This window comes from Rhyacophila brunnea, unplaced genomic scaffold (genome assembly GCF_057557595.1).
Source record: "Rhyacophila brunnea isolate RB1 unplaced genomic scaffold, BYU_Rbru_1.0 scaffold_14, whole genome shotgun sequence".
In the NCBI taxonomy this organism is placed as follows: domain Eukaryota; kingdom Metazoa; phylum Arthropoda; class Insecta; order Trichoptera; family Rhyacophilidae; genus Rhyacophila; species Rhyacophila brunnea.
Genome location: NW_028232796.1, coordinates 10,483,948 through 10,501,050, shown reverse-complemented (window position 1 = coordinate 10,501,050; position 17,103 = coordinate 10,483,948). Strand labels below are relative to the sequence as shown.

The 17,103-nt window shown below is 35.1% G+C and overlaps 1 protein-coding gene across 1 annotated transcript; it reads right to left on the bottom strand.

Annotated features, from left to right (window-relative positions):
* Nucleotides 1-370: 370 nt before the first annotated feature.
* adp (WD and tetratricopeptide repeats 1) lies at nucleotides 371-16,772 on the bottom strand. The gene is made up of 11 exons (XM_085941894.1): nucleotides 16,355-16,772; nucleotides 14,560-14,671; nucleotides 13,104-13,294; nucleotides 12,035-12,239; nucleotides 11,089-11,212; nucleotides 8,972-9,318; nucleotides 5,557-5,684; nucleotides 4,964-5,208; nucleotides 4,694-4,856; nucleotides 4,255-4,423; nucleotides 371-1,558 (listed from the first exon to the last, which is right to left on the bottom strand). The coding sequence occupies exons 1-11, from the start codon at nucleotides 16,543-16,545 to the stop codon at nucleotides 1,352-1,354; spliced, it is 2,082 nt and encodes a 693-aa protein (XP_085798020.1). The 5' UTR covers nucleotides 16,546-16,772; the 3' UTR covers nucleotides 371-1,351.
* Nucleotides 16,773-17,103: the final 331 nt, after the last annotated feature.

Genomic DNA, 17,103 nt, shown 5'->3' with positions numbered 1-17,103 from the left:
TAGGGATTCATGATTGACTGCCACTCGAAGGACCTTTCGAATTTTCAAACATCTGGCGGTGCGAGCCTAACGCCGATGCAGTGACATACACTATCGAATTTATTTTGTATGGCAAACCTGCATGTGTCTAAACACGCCAATGTGGCGTGAGCGGGTCGTAACACTCGGCTACCATATCAAGCCACGCTGGCAGGAGCGGTAGGTTAAGTGTCAATAAGAATTTCAGAGGTTTCTTTTAAAAAATAATATTTAAAATAAACTGTATAAATTCAGTATATTCCGAGATTATCATATTAAGTCGAATACGTCAGAACAAATTGCCACGTATTACTTGGCGTTACTATCTACAGTAGGTATATCAAAACGTATTAACACTCTAAGTGTGTATTTTTATTCTTTTCGTTTGTTATCATATAATCGCTAGTCTTCGCCACTAATATACATATATGTTATATTTCATTCATGATATCCTCGGGTTATCTAATCGACGACTAATGTAAGAAAAGTTGATAACGATGTATTATTGAATTGAAGCATATCACTCAATAACGGTCCATATTGAAATATGAAGATTTCAGTCAATTAAGACTTGGCAAGATCATGTGCGTTGTATGAACAACAGCGATCCGGGAATGACAATCCAATAGGCGGCAGTAGGAGAGGCAGACGAAAAATTCGCTAGTTGGATAGAGCTACCGATGACTGCTACATATTTAGGATACAATCAAATAGCTAACCAGCAACTTCGGAAAAGGATAGGTGGAGACAGTTGTTGGAGGAATCCAAGATAATGAAGATAACTATACATTGAATTTTATAAACTTCGGAAATCCAAAACAACTTTTTTTAGGAGATAGTACCAACTGTCTAATTTTCGTTTTAAATAGAAATTTGAAAATTAAAAACTGAAAAAATGAACACACTCCGTACAAAATGATAATGATTGATTTCTACGCCTTTATTCCAATATACTCCTCCCGCGACGGGATTATTGAGATTTATTACCTTAGTTAAGGTGCTTGTATTTATAAAGTTAGCAAATTTTATCATTGTATGAACAAGAATTATGAGGTTTTTGACATGATTGGATGTGTTAAACAAAAATTGAATTTTTGACCAAAATGAAATTTGCAAGTTTCACAAGATAGACCAAACCGACAATATATTATAAAAAAAATTAAAATGTCGCAACAGTAAACGATGAAACAATATAGACCATTATTCAATGATATGCTGCTATAATTATAATTCCTTATTGCATGAATCTAATTAGGTATTGGACTTATCTTTTCGCAATCGATAACAATAAAAGGAGTATTAAATTTGTAGATTAGGTTTGCGGTAGAAAAGTCTAGCTGGCGCGGCAGGAGACGGCGCCCTCGCGGCCGGGACTGTCGGCGCGGGCCGCGGGTCCGCCCTCGCGGCCTCTGCCCCCCAGCCCACCCTGGTAGGTGATGTTGAGCAGCATGGCTTCGAAGGGGTCTGCGCGCATCCTTTGTTGATTGGCCATCGCCGCGTCGGGGATGTCGCTCACTTCTCGCAGGTCCTTCGTGCCGTCCTACAAAGTAAAAACACATCAGTGCGATTCAATTTTAAATAGATCCTTCTTTAAATTGCAGTATTTCAACATAATTTGTAGTGAAACCATACTCGTAAAATATTGTATGTTTTGATTTATTAGTATCATTTCGATCACAGAATTCCGGGATTAGACATTTTGCCTAGATTTTTTTTTGCATGGTTTGATACCACCATAATCTGAATTTATGGCAAAAATAGAACAATAAATCATCTTGATAGATGATTAAATAAAAACTATGATTTTTAATTATACAAATTTTTTACAACATTTTTCTTAGCTCGTATTCTTATTTTTCCGGTACAAATCTTGCAATCGATTTTTAACTAACTTCCCGACTAGCTAGACATTTGAAACTTATATCAGAACACGATGCCAATGCATTTTTTTAATACTTTTAGCCATCTTTAAGTAGAATTGAATTCATTTTCAGTTAATTCTGCTTTGTATGAAAAGTTATTTTGACACCATTATTGGTTGCTAGGGGAGCAACTAAATTATTAATATATACGTGCGTTACTATGGAAATCAATATGACATGTCAAGTACAAATTTTTTTGATCGTTTAAGCTAGTCAAGTCAAGTTTATATGGTTCAACAGAATTTAAAAACGTTGTATATAAAAAGTTCTTTTTATATTGTAATTATTCCGATTAAAGTTAGAGCCAATTGGAATCAGGCAAGATTGGCATAGCGGTACGACAGTTTGCATAAATTTACAGCGCCAGTAATGGGTAATAAAATCGTTCATTGAAATCTTCGATGGTCAGTCATAATATAGAGATTTCTGAATGTTACTTTTGGTTATTTACTTAATTTTGGTTGTTTTCATACATAAATAACTAAGTCAGGAATCCCGGATGAATAATTTCATATATATAACTTGTTGCCACTGCAATACTATTTATAAATGTTATTAGTCTCTCGTGTTTTTATATCGGTACATGCGGATGAAAATATAACTCAATTTGCACAATTCGTGAAAATTATATTACAATATGTTCAACAAATTCCCATAATTAAATTATCTTTGAAAGTAAACGATTCTTCGTGGGACACTGATTAGATAAAAACACGTTTTTGGACGTATCCTGCAAATTTTATTTTATATTGACCATTTCGTCTGTTTAGGCGTATTCCAACTTAATTGAAAATGTTTAAACAAATATAACTGATATTAGTTAAGTACAAAAGACATGTTATTGCTTAATTAAGGTGGCTTTCGCCGAGAATAAACAGGAAACCAAATTAACAATATAAGTGGACATTGGTAAAAAAATGTAATTGTTTCATGTATATTGTAAAGGCAGCCGTTTAAACCCCGCGACTGAGACGTCACTATTACATAGATAATATAATAGTGACGAAGGATGGAGGTAGGCTGTTAAGATCCGACATAAATAGTGCACACTAAACTATGTCAATCATACTACTTGTTTTCATTAAATGACTTTTCATTATGATTACAAGTTACAGATAATGTTGGTTAGTTTTTAAAATTCAATTAAACCGTGCAAAAACCAAGCCATAATAGATAATAGTCAAAAAACGTTCATTTATTTATCTATAAAATATCTAAAATTATGCCATCAAATCATACATAAATTTGGATATTTTATAGATGAAATAATATTTTTACCTATTATGGTTTGGTAAGGCAGGACTTAACTAAACAACACCATGTGTAATAAAACAAATATGTATGACTGACAAAGTTTAGTGTGCACTATTTTTGGCGGATATTAACAGCCCACCTCCACACTTCGCCACTGATATAATATAGTGTCGTCCTCAAACAGATAAGTCTTGGTTTAAAACTCGAGAACAGTCTGTCATTGTCACGTGATTCAGATGGCTAGCGTAACCTGACCTTACATGGCATTTGAGATGTCAATTGGGAGGGCAGTAAATATAAGGCCATTAGTTTCAAAGTCAGTATCCTCCATTTCGATACCGTGAGTACTTTTCCATTGTATCCGTATGTACATTCATAAAATATCAAATAATGCTCCGTTTGTTAGGTAAATAAACCAGAGGCTAATTGCAAAGCCAGTTAGATACATCGGTTGCCATTTTTATATTTTTCGAATTACTTTAAACATGATTTTTTCATAATTTTAATGCTGTTAAGAAAATATTCTATTTGCAAAATGGAGGAATTTGAAACCAACAGCCTCATGTGTGAAAAAACATATTCAGAAATTGATATAGGTATTCCATAATTACATAATATGCGTGTGAAACATAGACCCACAATAAATGAAAGATTCAGACACTTAGAGTAGAACTGTGTGGCATGAAGAAGTGCATACTGGGCATAACGCAAAAACATAAAAAACCTCAAATTGAAATGGACTGAAAACATAGCTTGAAGAAAGGACCATCGTTAAGACAAATCTAGTTAACCAATGGTATACAAGAAAGTGAAATCAGCTTGGAAATGCCTTCATCCAACAGTGGATAGATTCAGGCTGATGATGATTAATATATTCATCTTAAAAGAGGGTATTACTTAGAGGGAATTTTACACTGAATTGAACACAAATTACAGCATTGAAGTACAGCACAGAAACACCCAGGTTTGAGACCGGGACCCCCGGAATGAGAAGCCGGTGCCTTGTGCATTGGACTAAAAGCGTCGCATAATAATAATGATGAAGTAAAAAAATACATACTTCTGCCTGCGGGCTCCACAATCGGACGGTTGATTCTATACCACTGGTGGCGATAAGGCACATTGTCGGGTGCACCTGAATGCAATTTACTATTGAATCGTCTCCCTTCATACATTTCACTATATTCCCTGTCTTGCGTGACCATACAAAGAAGCACCCATCATCAGACCTAAAAGCAATTCAGAGTTTCCGGTTACAAAGAGAGAAAATAGTTTGTTAAAGAATGTTAAAGAAGATGCCAGCACTTTCGATTCAACAGTTAGGTCAACTTAAATGTGACATCTAAGCATCTGGCCTAAATATTGTATGATGTAAGTTGTAAATAAATAAGTACTCAGACTTCATGTTACAAAATACAATTGTTGTAACACACAAAGTATTGATATTATAACTTGCAATGTAATGCAAAAATTAGCTCTCGCAGTGAATGAAAGCTTACCCAGCGACAATAAATTGACTATCCTGTCCCAAGAAGCTGGCTTCCTTTATGTCCGTTGTGGTATTGCAATGTCCGAGATATCTGTGACCGTAGTCCACACAAGACTGCCGTAATTGTCTCTCCAAATAACTGACAGGAACATAAGCTGTTTCATCGGCTTCGACTATAAAAACAATTCAATATAATTATAATACAATTATGTTTCTTCTGAGGGTTTACTGTTTTTAAACTGACTGTAACTCAGCCAATGTTAGATTTTCATAAGAATACCTTCATCGCCGGGTGCTTCGAGCTTGACCATGGCCAAGTTGATGTCTTTTTGCAAAAGCCAGACGGCATGGGCGTTGCTGTACTTAGGAAACTTATCCTTGAAATAGAGCAGGCACTCGTGAGCCTCTCGGGCCTTCTTCAATTCCATCAGAGCTTTAGCCAAACGGAAATGGGATTTGACGTGTTGCGGATCTAGATTTATGGCCGTGTAACAGTCACGGATGGCTGCATATATGTCGCCCGCCCTGCAAACCGAATATTTGATATAAACCCTAGTCAGACTGATAACCAGAATTTCATTGTACTTAAACAAGAGTTTGGACCAGTAAAGACGGATCCTATTGAACTGTTTGTATTCTGATACATGATAACGATTCCAACAGCCTTATACTAGAATGCGACAAGTTTAACTTGAAGCTTGACAGCAGCGCTCGTGTTGTTATCTAAGTATAGTGGGAGTATTGCCAGGATTAGAAGATATTATTCACCACTTCCTCGAAAATAGCAGAAATATAAAATATCTGTATGATTGAATTTTACGGTTTTTAATATTTTATCCAATATCTAAAAATGATTTCAACAGCTATACCCACCATTTCCTCCTCATTAAGGCAGCAGCTCTATTGGAATATAGCACAGCACATCCGGGGCAAAGCGATATAGCCTGATTATAGAGTTGAATAGCAACTGTGTAATTGTTTTTGTGGACTTCATCATTCGCCTGAAAATAATATGATCGTCTATAATATTATATAACGCAATTAATAGTACACAGGACGAATGTCATCACGTCATTCTATTTTAGTTTTCACATGGCTTAATAATTTGACAAGTTCATTTGACTACAAAATAAGTGCACATGATTATTTTGAACAAAATTTACAGCTCAACATAATCTGCACAAACAATATAAAAATTAGAGGGAACATTGCTTAGGGCCCTATACTTGTGTAGTATTGCAATCATGGCCCCCACATCCTGAAGCGGGCCCCAAGCTAGGATCTTTGGCTGGCCCCCCTACCTATCGCGAAGGATAAAGGCATTGTGATGCTCTACAGCAGTGTTCCCCAACCTTTTTACACCTGCGGACCGGTAAAAAAAGTAAAAATTTTTCGCTGACCACTAATACTGAAATAATAAAGCGTTTTTTACGTAATATTTTTTTAATCTTATATTGTGACAGATGGACATAACTATAATGTTAAAAATTACATTAATAAATTTATAGCTTTACAGCTTAAAGATGGATATTCATCTTCCACTGATATCGAAAATATGGAAATAATTTAATGTTTCTTGGGCGGCCCGGTACTATTTGATCCACGGACCTGTACCGGTCCACGGACCGGGGGTTGGGGACCACTGCTCTACAGTAGCGTTTTCCAAATGGTGTACGCGGTAAAATTAATGTGTGTATTTAGAGTATTTTTGTATATTTCAATACATCCATTTGAATTATGGAGTTGTCGAGTATCGATACACAATTAGAAATTGTATCGTACAAGCAAATTTGTGATGTCCGTTTATCACACTTATCTCGTCGACTCGCCACGCCGGGCCCTTTCTGAGTCCGTGCCCCCAGGCTAGAGCCCTGTCAGCCCCATGATTGCAATACTTGCAATTCAAGTAGATAGTATTTTCTAAATACTAGTAGCTCTTGTATCAATGGGGCATGCATTTATATAAATAAACCACTGATAACGTTACCATTAAAATATTTAAAGTTATTATTAACTGTTTATATTATACTGTGCAGTTTTCATACTTTTACCATCAAATTGTCAATTAAGAAAAAAATAATAATTTATGGATAATCAGAATATAAAAAATAGCAACACTCTGATCACCAAAAGCGACATGTTATTTTATTGTTTTGTAAGTGTCAACAATGTATAGGATTCATATTTAATTAGTTTTACATGACGTCGACATCTTTGGATTCAGCCCTAAATATCGTTCATATATTATTGTAATTTGCTGGGGTGAAAAGTATACGTAAGAATTTTGTGAAATACATTAGTCACATTACGTCAGGCTCAGAGGTAGGACAATCATGGCCCCCACAAAGGGGGATGATAGGGATCTAGCCTGGGGGACCGGCGTGGTGAGTCGACCAGATAAGTGAGATAAACACACATCACAAATTCTCTCTAATAGTAAAAAAAAGTCGCCTGCAACACTATTTTTCTTCAATACTGTTACGAGGGTGGGTCAATAATTCCTTAGAAAAAAGCATTAAAACAGTTTTTATTTTTGTATTTTTTTTATTTCTCAACATAATCTCCTTGGAGCTCAATACACTTGGTTAGACGTTTCTCAATTTTTTTTAAACCGTCAGAAAAATAAGTTTTCGGAAGGTCCTCAAAATAAGCATTTGTCCAATCGATGACTTCTTCATTTGAAAAAAAACGTTGTCCACTTAGCCATTTTTTTAAGTTTGGGAAAAGGAAAAAGTCACTGGGGGCTAAATCTGGCGAATACGGTGGGTGGTTGACCAATTCGAACTTCAATTCTTCAATTTTAGCCATTGATCGTAAACATGTGTGAACACGGGCATTGTCCTGATGAAAGAGGATTTTTTTCCTGTTTAAATGAGGCCGTTTTTCTTCAATTTTGTTTTTTAGCTGGTCCAATAAAGATGCATAATAATCCCCTGTTATTGTTTTTCCTTTTTCCAAATAGTCAACGAAAATAATTCCACGTGCATCCCAAAATACAGTAGCCATAACCTTACCAGCTGATTTTACGGTTTTCGCCTTCTTTGGACATGGTTCGCCTTTCGCAATCCACTGCTTTGACTGTTCTTTCGTCTCGGAAGTATAGTGGTGTATCCATGTTTCATCTACAGTCACAAAGCGAGGAAAAAATTCATCCGGATTGCGTTGCATGAGCGACAACAGGGCTTTAGAGGCCACCACCCTACTGCGTTTATTGTCGACTGTGAGCAAACGCGGCACCCATCTTGCAGAAATTTTTTTCATGCCCAATTTGTCATGTAAAATAGAAATGACGCTACCTTTTGAGATCCCTGTAACCTCAATTATCTCACTCAACTTTAATCTTCGGTCACTTAACACCATATCGTAGATTTTATTGATCATTTCTGGTGTAGTCACCTCTACAGGACGTCCTGAGCGTGGTTCATCCTTTGTTGATGTACGACCACGTTTAAATTCATTTAACCAGTTATAAATAGTTGCAAGTGAAGGAGCAGATGTGCCGTGAACTAAATCCAACTCATTTTTTATTTCCTTTGCTGTTAACCCTTTTATATTAAAATGTTTAATAACAGCTCTAAACTCAATTTTCTCCATTTTTGTAAACAAGCAAATTTTTTTTTTAAATGTACGAGAAACACACAACAACCCGACCAATCTGATTGAAACTTCGCAGCATACTGAATCGGTAGTGCCGCTGCATGAAAACAAACCGCTTACAGTACTAGTCGCGCCACCTGTCGGCTTTTCTAAGGACTTATTGACCCACCCTCGTATTTAAAATTATGTGGGTGTACAATATAATTTTGAATTATTGTGTATCGATACTTGACAACTCCATAATTCAAATGGATGTATTAAAGTATACAAAAAACACTATAATTTACACATTAATTTTACCGCGTACACCATTTGGAAAACGCTACTGTAGAGCTTCACACTGCCTTTATCGTTAGCGATAGGTAGGAGGGCCCGCCAAAGATCCTAGCCTGGGGGCCCGCTTCAGGATGTGGGGGCCATGAGGACAATAATTCTATGCCATAATTGTTTTATGTTCCGTTTGATATTAAAATTACAAAAATATGAAAATGCTTGGAGTCAAAAAAGAAAGCATTATTTATAAGCACATTTACATCGCTAAGGGATTTACGGACCATTATACGGCTAGTGGACGGCCTTAAGAAAAGATGAAACTTTAAAGCCGATTATTTGGATTCCACAAAAATGTTGCTTGATAGAAAATCTCATTACAAGGTTCAATTCCATTATTTAAATTTCTTATCAATCTTACCTGTTCTTTGAGATCTTTCACCCTCTTGGGCAAAACATAGTCTTTAGAGAGATCGGCATCTTGGTGCACGGTCCCATTCTTTCCTTCGCCATCGGGCTTGAGCTCCTCGCCGTTTGCGGTTGAGTTGAAACCATTGGCACTGACAGGGTTGTTTTTCTTATTGCCATGATTGTGTTCAATGATGTAGCTCTCCAAGAGGACGGGCCTCCGGTGCGAGTTGACATCGAACAGGTACACTTGCTCCGAGCCCAGATTCACCAGGAGTTCGTTTCCATCTGAACTGAATGTCAAATATGTTGTGGCCTTCTTTTGCAGGGAGGTCTCACTCTGCTGCGTGGCGAGGTGCCCTGAAAAGAAATACATATTTTAAATCTAAACCAATTATTGACTCTTTTGCTTTAAAGAATTATCTATTCATCTCAAAAATAATGGTCAACGTATTGCGTTTGGCTGCTACATAAAATTTACAAAGTAGTATCTTTCTACAGCTATTTATAGCTAAATTTTATATTAAAATGGCTTTGTTATGGTAATATGTAAGATGCATGAAATGTCAAATGGGAGTAAAATATAATTATATGTAGAGACCGTATTCTTCGTCACTCGCGGACGGAAAGAATCGTGTCATCGTGTTCGACTGTTGCAAGTTTTCAATGGGAGGGAACGAGAGGGAATGTTGTGTTAAGATGCTGAAGCGGGGGGAAAACCGCACGCCAGCATAAAGAATGCGGGCTCTACACCAGTGGCGAAGGGTGGAGGTAGGCTGTTACGATCCGACATAAATAATGCATACAACATTTTTTCAGTCAAACGTTTTTGTTTTCATTGACTACAATGTGTAGATAATGTAGGTTATTTTTTTAAATTCAATTAAACCCTGCCTAATCCAAGCTATAGTAGATAATAGTCAAAAAATATTCATTTATTTATAAAGCATCCAAAATTGTGTCTGGTTTAATGGCAGAAGAATATTTTTTATCGATTATGGTTTAGTATAGACAGGGCTTATTGAATTTAAAACTAACCAACACCATCTGTAATATGTATTCTTAATTCAACGAACACTGAGTGAGAAATTGTGTACTATTTTTTTCGGATCGTTCATAGCATACCAAAACTATTACGGTCTCGTTTAGACAGGGTTTAATTGAATTTTAAAAACTAACCAGTACCGTCTGCAAATTGTATTGTTAGTTCGATGAAAACAAATAAGTATGACTGACAAAGTTTAGTGTGCACTATTAATTATGTTGAATCTTAACAGCCTACCTCCACCCTTCGCCACAAATGTACACTATACAATCCTACGAATATAGTATTCAAGGCTTATTTTGGCAAAATTTGCACATACATATAATTTAATTTCGAAAAGAAAGATTCGCAGCGATATGTAGTAATGCACATCACCAGTCGTTTTAATTTTGGAAGTTTATCTTCGAGGATATATTTCTGATAAAACTCAAGCTTATTCCCTTTGAAATTTTGGTGGCGCTGATTCCACCTTGTTAAGAATATTTTGAACATTTCCTCATACTTTTGCATAAATGCGAATCTGGTATCGGATTCTTTCAGTAATTTTGTGACTTCATTAGAATTTTTAAAAAAATCTTTACGGCCACTATTAAAGTCATTTAATAATGGGAAATGAATTGAATTATTTGACCGTAATTGATTTTCATAAAGTTTGAGTTTTGTTACGAAGGATTTTATATATATTTGATATGAATACCAAAATGCAAAATATAGAAAGCTGAACACTTCAAATGGGCCTTGGGCCGCAGGTTGCCCATGTCTGGTCTAAACAGTCAAAACTGTCTATCTAGCTCTAAAATTTACTACAGCCAAAAGAGGTGCTGTTAAAACATAGCACTTATTGTAACAATTACAACTAACTTATTGTATTTGTTACAATAAGTGCTAATACTTCGATACAAACCTACCCTATAAAGCTGCAGTAGCGGGGGAAAGCAGTCTTGTGTATAGAATAGATGCGCTGGGCATTATGTGTAATGCTCAATTAATCACTCGGTCCATAATATGTATATACAAGACAGTTGAAATGGTTTACATTACTGTAGACTGGATGTTTACCGAAAAATAAAGAATCATGTACTCACCTGGGGCAAAGTACTGTACACAGCTTCGAGGAATATTGTTATCGAGGTCGCCTTGACCGGCTCTGGTCAGCCGATGACTTTGCCTTTCACCAATATCTCTCAGCGGCTGGTTGTCAGCATTTACCTGCAATATTTTCCATGTAACCAAACATTACAATTTTGTATCTCAATGTATCAATAACCTCCCGAAAATGCAAAATATATACCATGTAACTGAATTTAAATTAACAATAGTTACACTACTTACTATGTTAAAACTACTCTTTTTCTCATGTTCAGCAAAATAAGAAACAGAAGAGAACTACCTTGTAATTAAATGCAAATACATATTTTAGAAAAGATCTTATACCCCGTTTACACATGCATGGATTTACTGTTGACAGTAAATATTATCGCGGCCATAACAAGAAAATGTATGGGTAAACATGTATTATCCTGCAGTTGGCAAGATTGCATGCATGAATCAAAAAAGTTTGTAAGCTTCTGAATTTTGCTTGAATCTGCGCAGTAGAACGATAGTGGCGAACCTGTCGGCAAAAACACCAACGAATTTTCAGGTTGACCGATTTTCACTACCTGTCAATTAGTACCATAAAAAGACAACATCGCGTCTCGCTCACTCTTAAAGAATGAATTGGAGAGACAGTGAGCTCTTTTACGTGTAAACAGTTATTATCACGATAGTTTAAAATACGCACTATTGATGCCAGTAAATCCGTAAATAGTAAATAGCGCCTGTACACGTGTACAGGCGCTATTACACAAAGTAGGATTCAAACACACATCTTTCAAACACATTTTAACTAGGATTGTTTCTAATGTGTATGTTTCAGAACCTTTTCTGAAGTAAAGTCGTTATGTAGGTATATTTAACAATGAATCCAATATTCTTAAATCTTGTCTACGTTGCGTCTTGAATAACAAATAATTAAATTAATATACAAACATTATTCAGTCTGGACAGCTTGATCATTCTCCTATCGTAGAGTCTGACGTAGAAGTCATTGGCGCCAACCGCCAATTGCTCGGGCCGGCGGGGATTGATGGCCAGGCACTTGGCCTCCGCAAATCTGCCCAAGTGATTCAGAAGATTCACCAGAACATTCGACGATGTGGAATTACACACGTGCGGCGTTCGAATATCGTGCTCCCTGTCAACAAATAAAATACCTTTAATTTTGTTAATTCTCAATCATTTATCCATATTGGGTAATTTGATTTGACTATCTGTATTGTTCATATATCGGTCAATTATTTATGAAGAAGCTGAGTAAACAATGACCATTATGCACGCATACTGTACTGTAACTGTTTCAGTGAATCTAAAAAAGTGTTGAAATGCTTGCAGTTTTTGAAAGATGTGGATGATAATAGTGTGAAATATGATACTAATGAAATGTCTTTGATCTGGACCAGCGCTATCTAACTGGCGGCCCGCCAAAATATTTTTGCAGCCCGCGAGCTATACAGCAAATTTTTCATCAAACATTGGGGAGCAAAACTTTGTCAGAATTAATATTTAACGTGAAATGTCCGGTGAAAGAAATATAAAATTGTGTTCAGAATTACCCAACATACATTAAAATATGAAAACATTTCATTATAATACTAAATATTAAAAATACTTTTTCAAAACAAAGAAATATACTGCTTAATTTTTCCAGCTTAATTAACGTAACGTAATTAATTTACGATGAATAAAATTTTTTACAAAAAAAAAATTAAATAACTTAATAATATTATTGTTTTTATTATTTCTAGTTATGCGTTATTTTTGATATTTTTTTGTATAAAATAATAACTTTTGAATTGACATTAACTGACTTTTCATTTACCTGTCCTCCGAAACTAAAACTAAAGAAAAAATGGCCCAAGGCCTAAAAGAAGTCGGACAGCGCTGATCTGGACCATTGATAAAAATTCTCTTGCCAGACGCTTTCGATCTATGTCTATCTAGCAGTGTGCTACTGTTACATGAAAGTAAAATGAAGTTAGCTTCATTACAAATAACTCACAAAATAAGTCCGTCCTCTCCGGCTGACCACACGAGGTTGGGACAGTCAGGCGCGACGGCGAGTCGCTTCACTCTACTGCAGTGACAACAGCAAACTCTTCCTTCTGTATCCTGGGCTGCACCACTTGTGATGTCTCTTATTCGAACAGTTGAATCGGCGGCGCACGTTGCCAATAGGTAAGGCGTTAAAAACTTGAAAAAATAAACATCACATATCAGTACTTAACGTAATGTTAAGATGATTATCAATAGTTCTATTTGGGTAAGTACATAATAGCAGTGTTTTTTTTGAGTAAAAATGACGGTGATACTGCATATCTTTGTGTATCTTCCATAAAACTTTTGACCAACAATGTTGCCAATATTATGTATCTTGTTCATTTTGGGAGAAATCTTTTTCACCTTTTTTTATGAAAATAACACTTAAAAAATATATATAAAAAAGGCAAGGATACGAGTATCCCCAGAAAAAAAACATTGCTTAATAATATTGAAGATGCTAAGCCAAAAGGGCGTTAAAGACATTTCAGAGAAAACGAGTAAGTACCTAATTTAAGGGGTTGGATTATCTTCAGTGTCCCAAAAAATGCACGAGCAAGAAATATTCAATGATAAAGTTACAATATTTTTTTGATAAGGTTGTTAGTGAAAAAATATATGACTGAACCATTGAAATTATTTTTTCAAATTCATCTCTTGCATAGTTGCAAATTGTTAATTACATGACTTAGTAAACTCAATATAATATCATCACTATTCTGCTATTCTGTTGCAAGTTTGTGTCTATATATTAGTGAAGCAGATGGCACCACATGCCTAACTTGTATGAAAATCTTTTAAAGTAGTAATTCATTGTGAGTGAAACATATGTTGTAGAAGCAATATCTATATGTAGTTCCAAAGATTGTAGTATACTGCAAATTGTACTTACAGGGCAACTTCTATATTGTGGCGAATACATCATAGCACTGTAGGTAGTGTTAAAGGAAAGAAGCGGGTATAGCGAACGGTCATACTTAACTAATTAATATCTGGCGAGTGACAATCAGAATCGATTTCTTTGTCGGAATAACTGGTCACTCTCAACAATGTAGTATCAAATCAAAATTTTATAATGTGTTTGTGCCTGTATGATTTATATATTACATTGCGAAGTGATAGGTAATTAAAAATAAAATCGATCATTTAACAGAGTTTTATGTGAACATCGAGGGGATATTTAGTACCATAGATAGCAGCCATGATGTGTCAGCCACAATATAGAAGTCGCACTATAATAACCATGCTGGTAGTAATTTTCCAACCAATCTAATATTTGCTATTGATGTTGAAATAGTCTGCACCATCTGTACTATATTTGATGTGATCACCATTTCATAACCACATTGTGGATTTTTTTTCCCTGTTTAACATAATGTCAGGCGAGTAGCCTTATAATTAAAAAAAAAGTTTATTACCTTAACAGAAAAAATGTTGCCGTTATGACCGGTTGATATAGTATGCCGGGCTTTATACCGGTAAGGGTCCCATAGAATAACATGAAGATCATCAGAAGCCGAAGCTAGGATTCTAAAAATATGAAAAGAGAGTACTTAATTAAGATTTTTTTTATGATGAGGTATGCTTTATGCAAAGGGTTTGAACTATAGCAAGAGAGAAACCTATGAACATTATGTAATACAACACTAGAAGGCGATTCTTCAACGTTTTTGGTGTGGTTGAATTGATAGCAATAGAAAGATTATTATTCTCTACGTTGACACATTGAAGCATGGCTAAACAATTTGTTTGCAGCAGGGACCAGAAAAATTAAAGAAGATACCAACTGGGTGTGGAGAAATATGAGATAAACCTAAAAACATGTTACAGAATTTGTTATTTTCAATATTTACGTATGTATCATAATATGCATTAAAGTTTGTCAGTCAGCAGGCTTAGCATTTTTTGCGGTTTTTGGCCTATTTAGTCATAAACGAAAATTGGCTTCGAAGTCTTGGTCTATGGCGACTGGTTTTTGCATTTCTATCTTATTAATCTGTTATGTGGTTTACAGCCACCATATTATATTATATATTATAACATATGTACATAATATGTATACAATTTTTCTGATTGTCCATCTATATAAATTGTAACTAATGATAGTACAGTGTATTAGGCTGTCTATCTATATATAAATAATTGATGCTGTCTGTTCTGTAACATGCAGTTACAGAAACATTTAAATTATAATATGAATGTCTTCGAATTGATACAAGTCCATATTTCATGTTCAAAATGGTCAAAGTATATAGTGGTTGGTTAATAAAACGCGACCATCCATTCATAACAAATCAAGTTTCAGGGTTTATTTCAGTGATATCTGCACAATTAATAATTTATATTGACCGAGTGAATCTATATTTGAATTGAAGTGCTTGCAGTTTGTAACAGATGCGGATGATAATAGTGTCTTCATATAAATACGGAGCAGTGAGTCGTGAGTCCGAACCCGTGGCAGATCAAAAAATATATGTTTTTTTTTCAATGTGCAAGAACCCAAAAGATTGGGCAAATGGCAAACAATCATTCCTCATTAAAAGTGTGTTAATATAACCTGTCGTGACACATATGCTTTGCTCTAGAGTAAATGTGGCAATTTAGTTTTATTTTACATCGAGAGATGGTTTTCTTTAACATAATTTCTTATATGGCTTATGGTGACAATAAAATGTTATGTGGTATAGTGTGAAATCTTTACGGTGATAGGCAGCAGCTTGGAGAACTACATCCCCTCCTCTCGCGTTTCAGTACTTTCAATACTTCGAAATCGAAAACCATAGACAAGATACAACACGAGCGTCGCCGCCAGGTCTCACGTTAAAGATTTCGCAGTCCATGTTTATTGTAATCATGTGATGCATAGATTAAATCATTGAAATAATGAGTAGATTTTTATTTATAGATTTATAATATATTTACAATAAGTCATGATCAACGGGCATTGACCCCACTAATTTCACACAGCTGATTGATAGGAAAATATAACATTGCCAAATCTTAATATAGGTATCACTATCCATAAATAGCGAAAGGTTTACTATACCTATGTAATATTATCAGTAGGTAGGTACCCTATGTTAGGTATCTCAAAATACCATACCATAATAGTGGAACAATCATATTTAAATGATATTCAGACTTTTTAATAAGCTAGCAACATTCTTGTGAGAGTAAGAGGGTAACAATTCTAAATTAAAAAAATAATCTTACGATCCATCCGTGTTCCATTCTAAACAATTGACACATCCAAAATGCCCCGTCAGTTCTTTCTCCAGACCAAGTCTATCGACGAAAGAGCTCGTCACTTGAAGACGTTGCTGGTACTGTCGATTGATATCTCCTCTTTCCCGAGCGTGGGTCATCGCCACGGTCCCACCGTCAAATTCAGTTCTTAAAACCATTTTAACTCTCGGTGCCGAGTGCCTTATAACAGTAACATACGAGACAAATTCTTCGACACGATTCCCCTAAACGTATATTGTAAAAACTTCACCCGTCACTCGACCGACGTTTATTAAAATTAGCAATGGTTTTTTCATAAGAATGTCAACATAACAGTATTATTAAATGCAGGATATATTTTTTCAAAAGCCATGAATCTGTCAAAAACTTTTGACAGCTTAACAACAGTGTTGCGTATTCTGATTTTATTTTAGGGCAATATTACGATTGTGCTGCAAGGCAGCTAAAAATTAATTCTTTAAATTATTAGGATATGACCTAAGAAATATAAAAAACACACAAGTGTAACACAGCAGAAATATTTTTATTATAATAGATAAATAGGTTTCTTTCATAAAAGGAGGTTAATTTTATTTCTATACCTATGTTTAGTCATTTATAGTTAGATTTTGATATTTTTAGAATAAAATATACTGGGAGAAATTTAATATTGTTTGTGAAATATTTACCTACAATATTTTTGCTTTATCTTTGTCAAACTTTCAAAACGAATTATT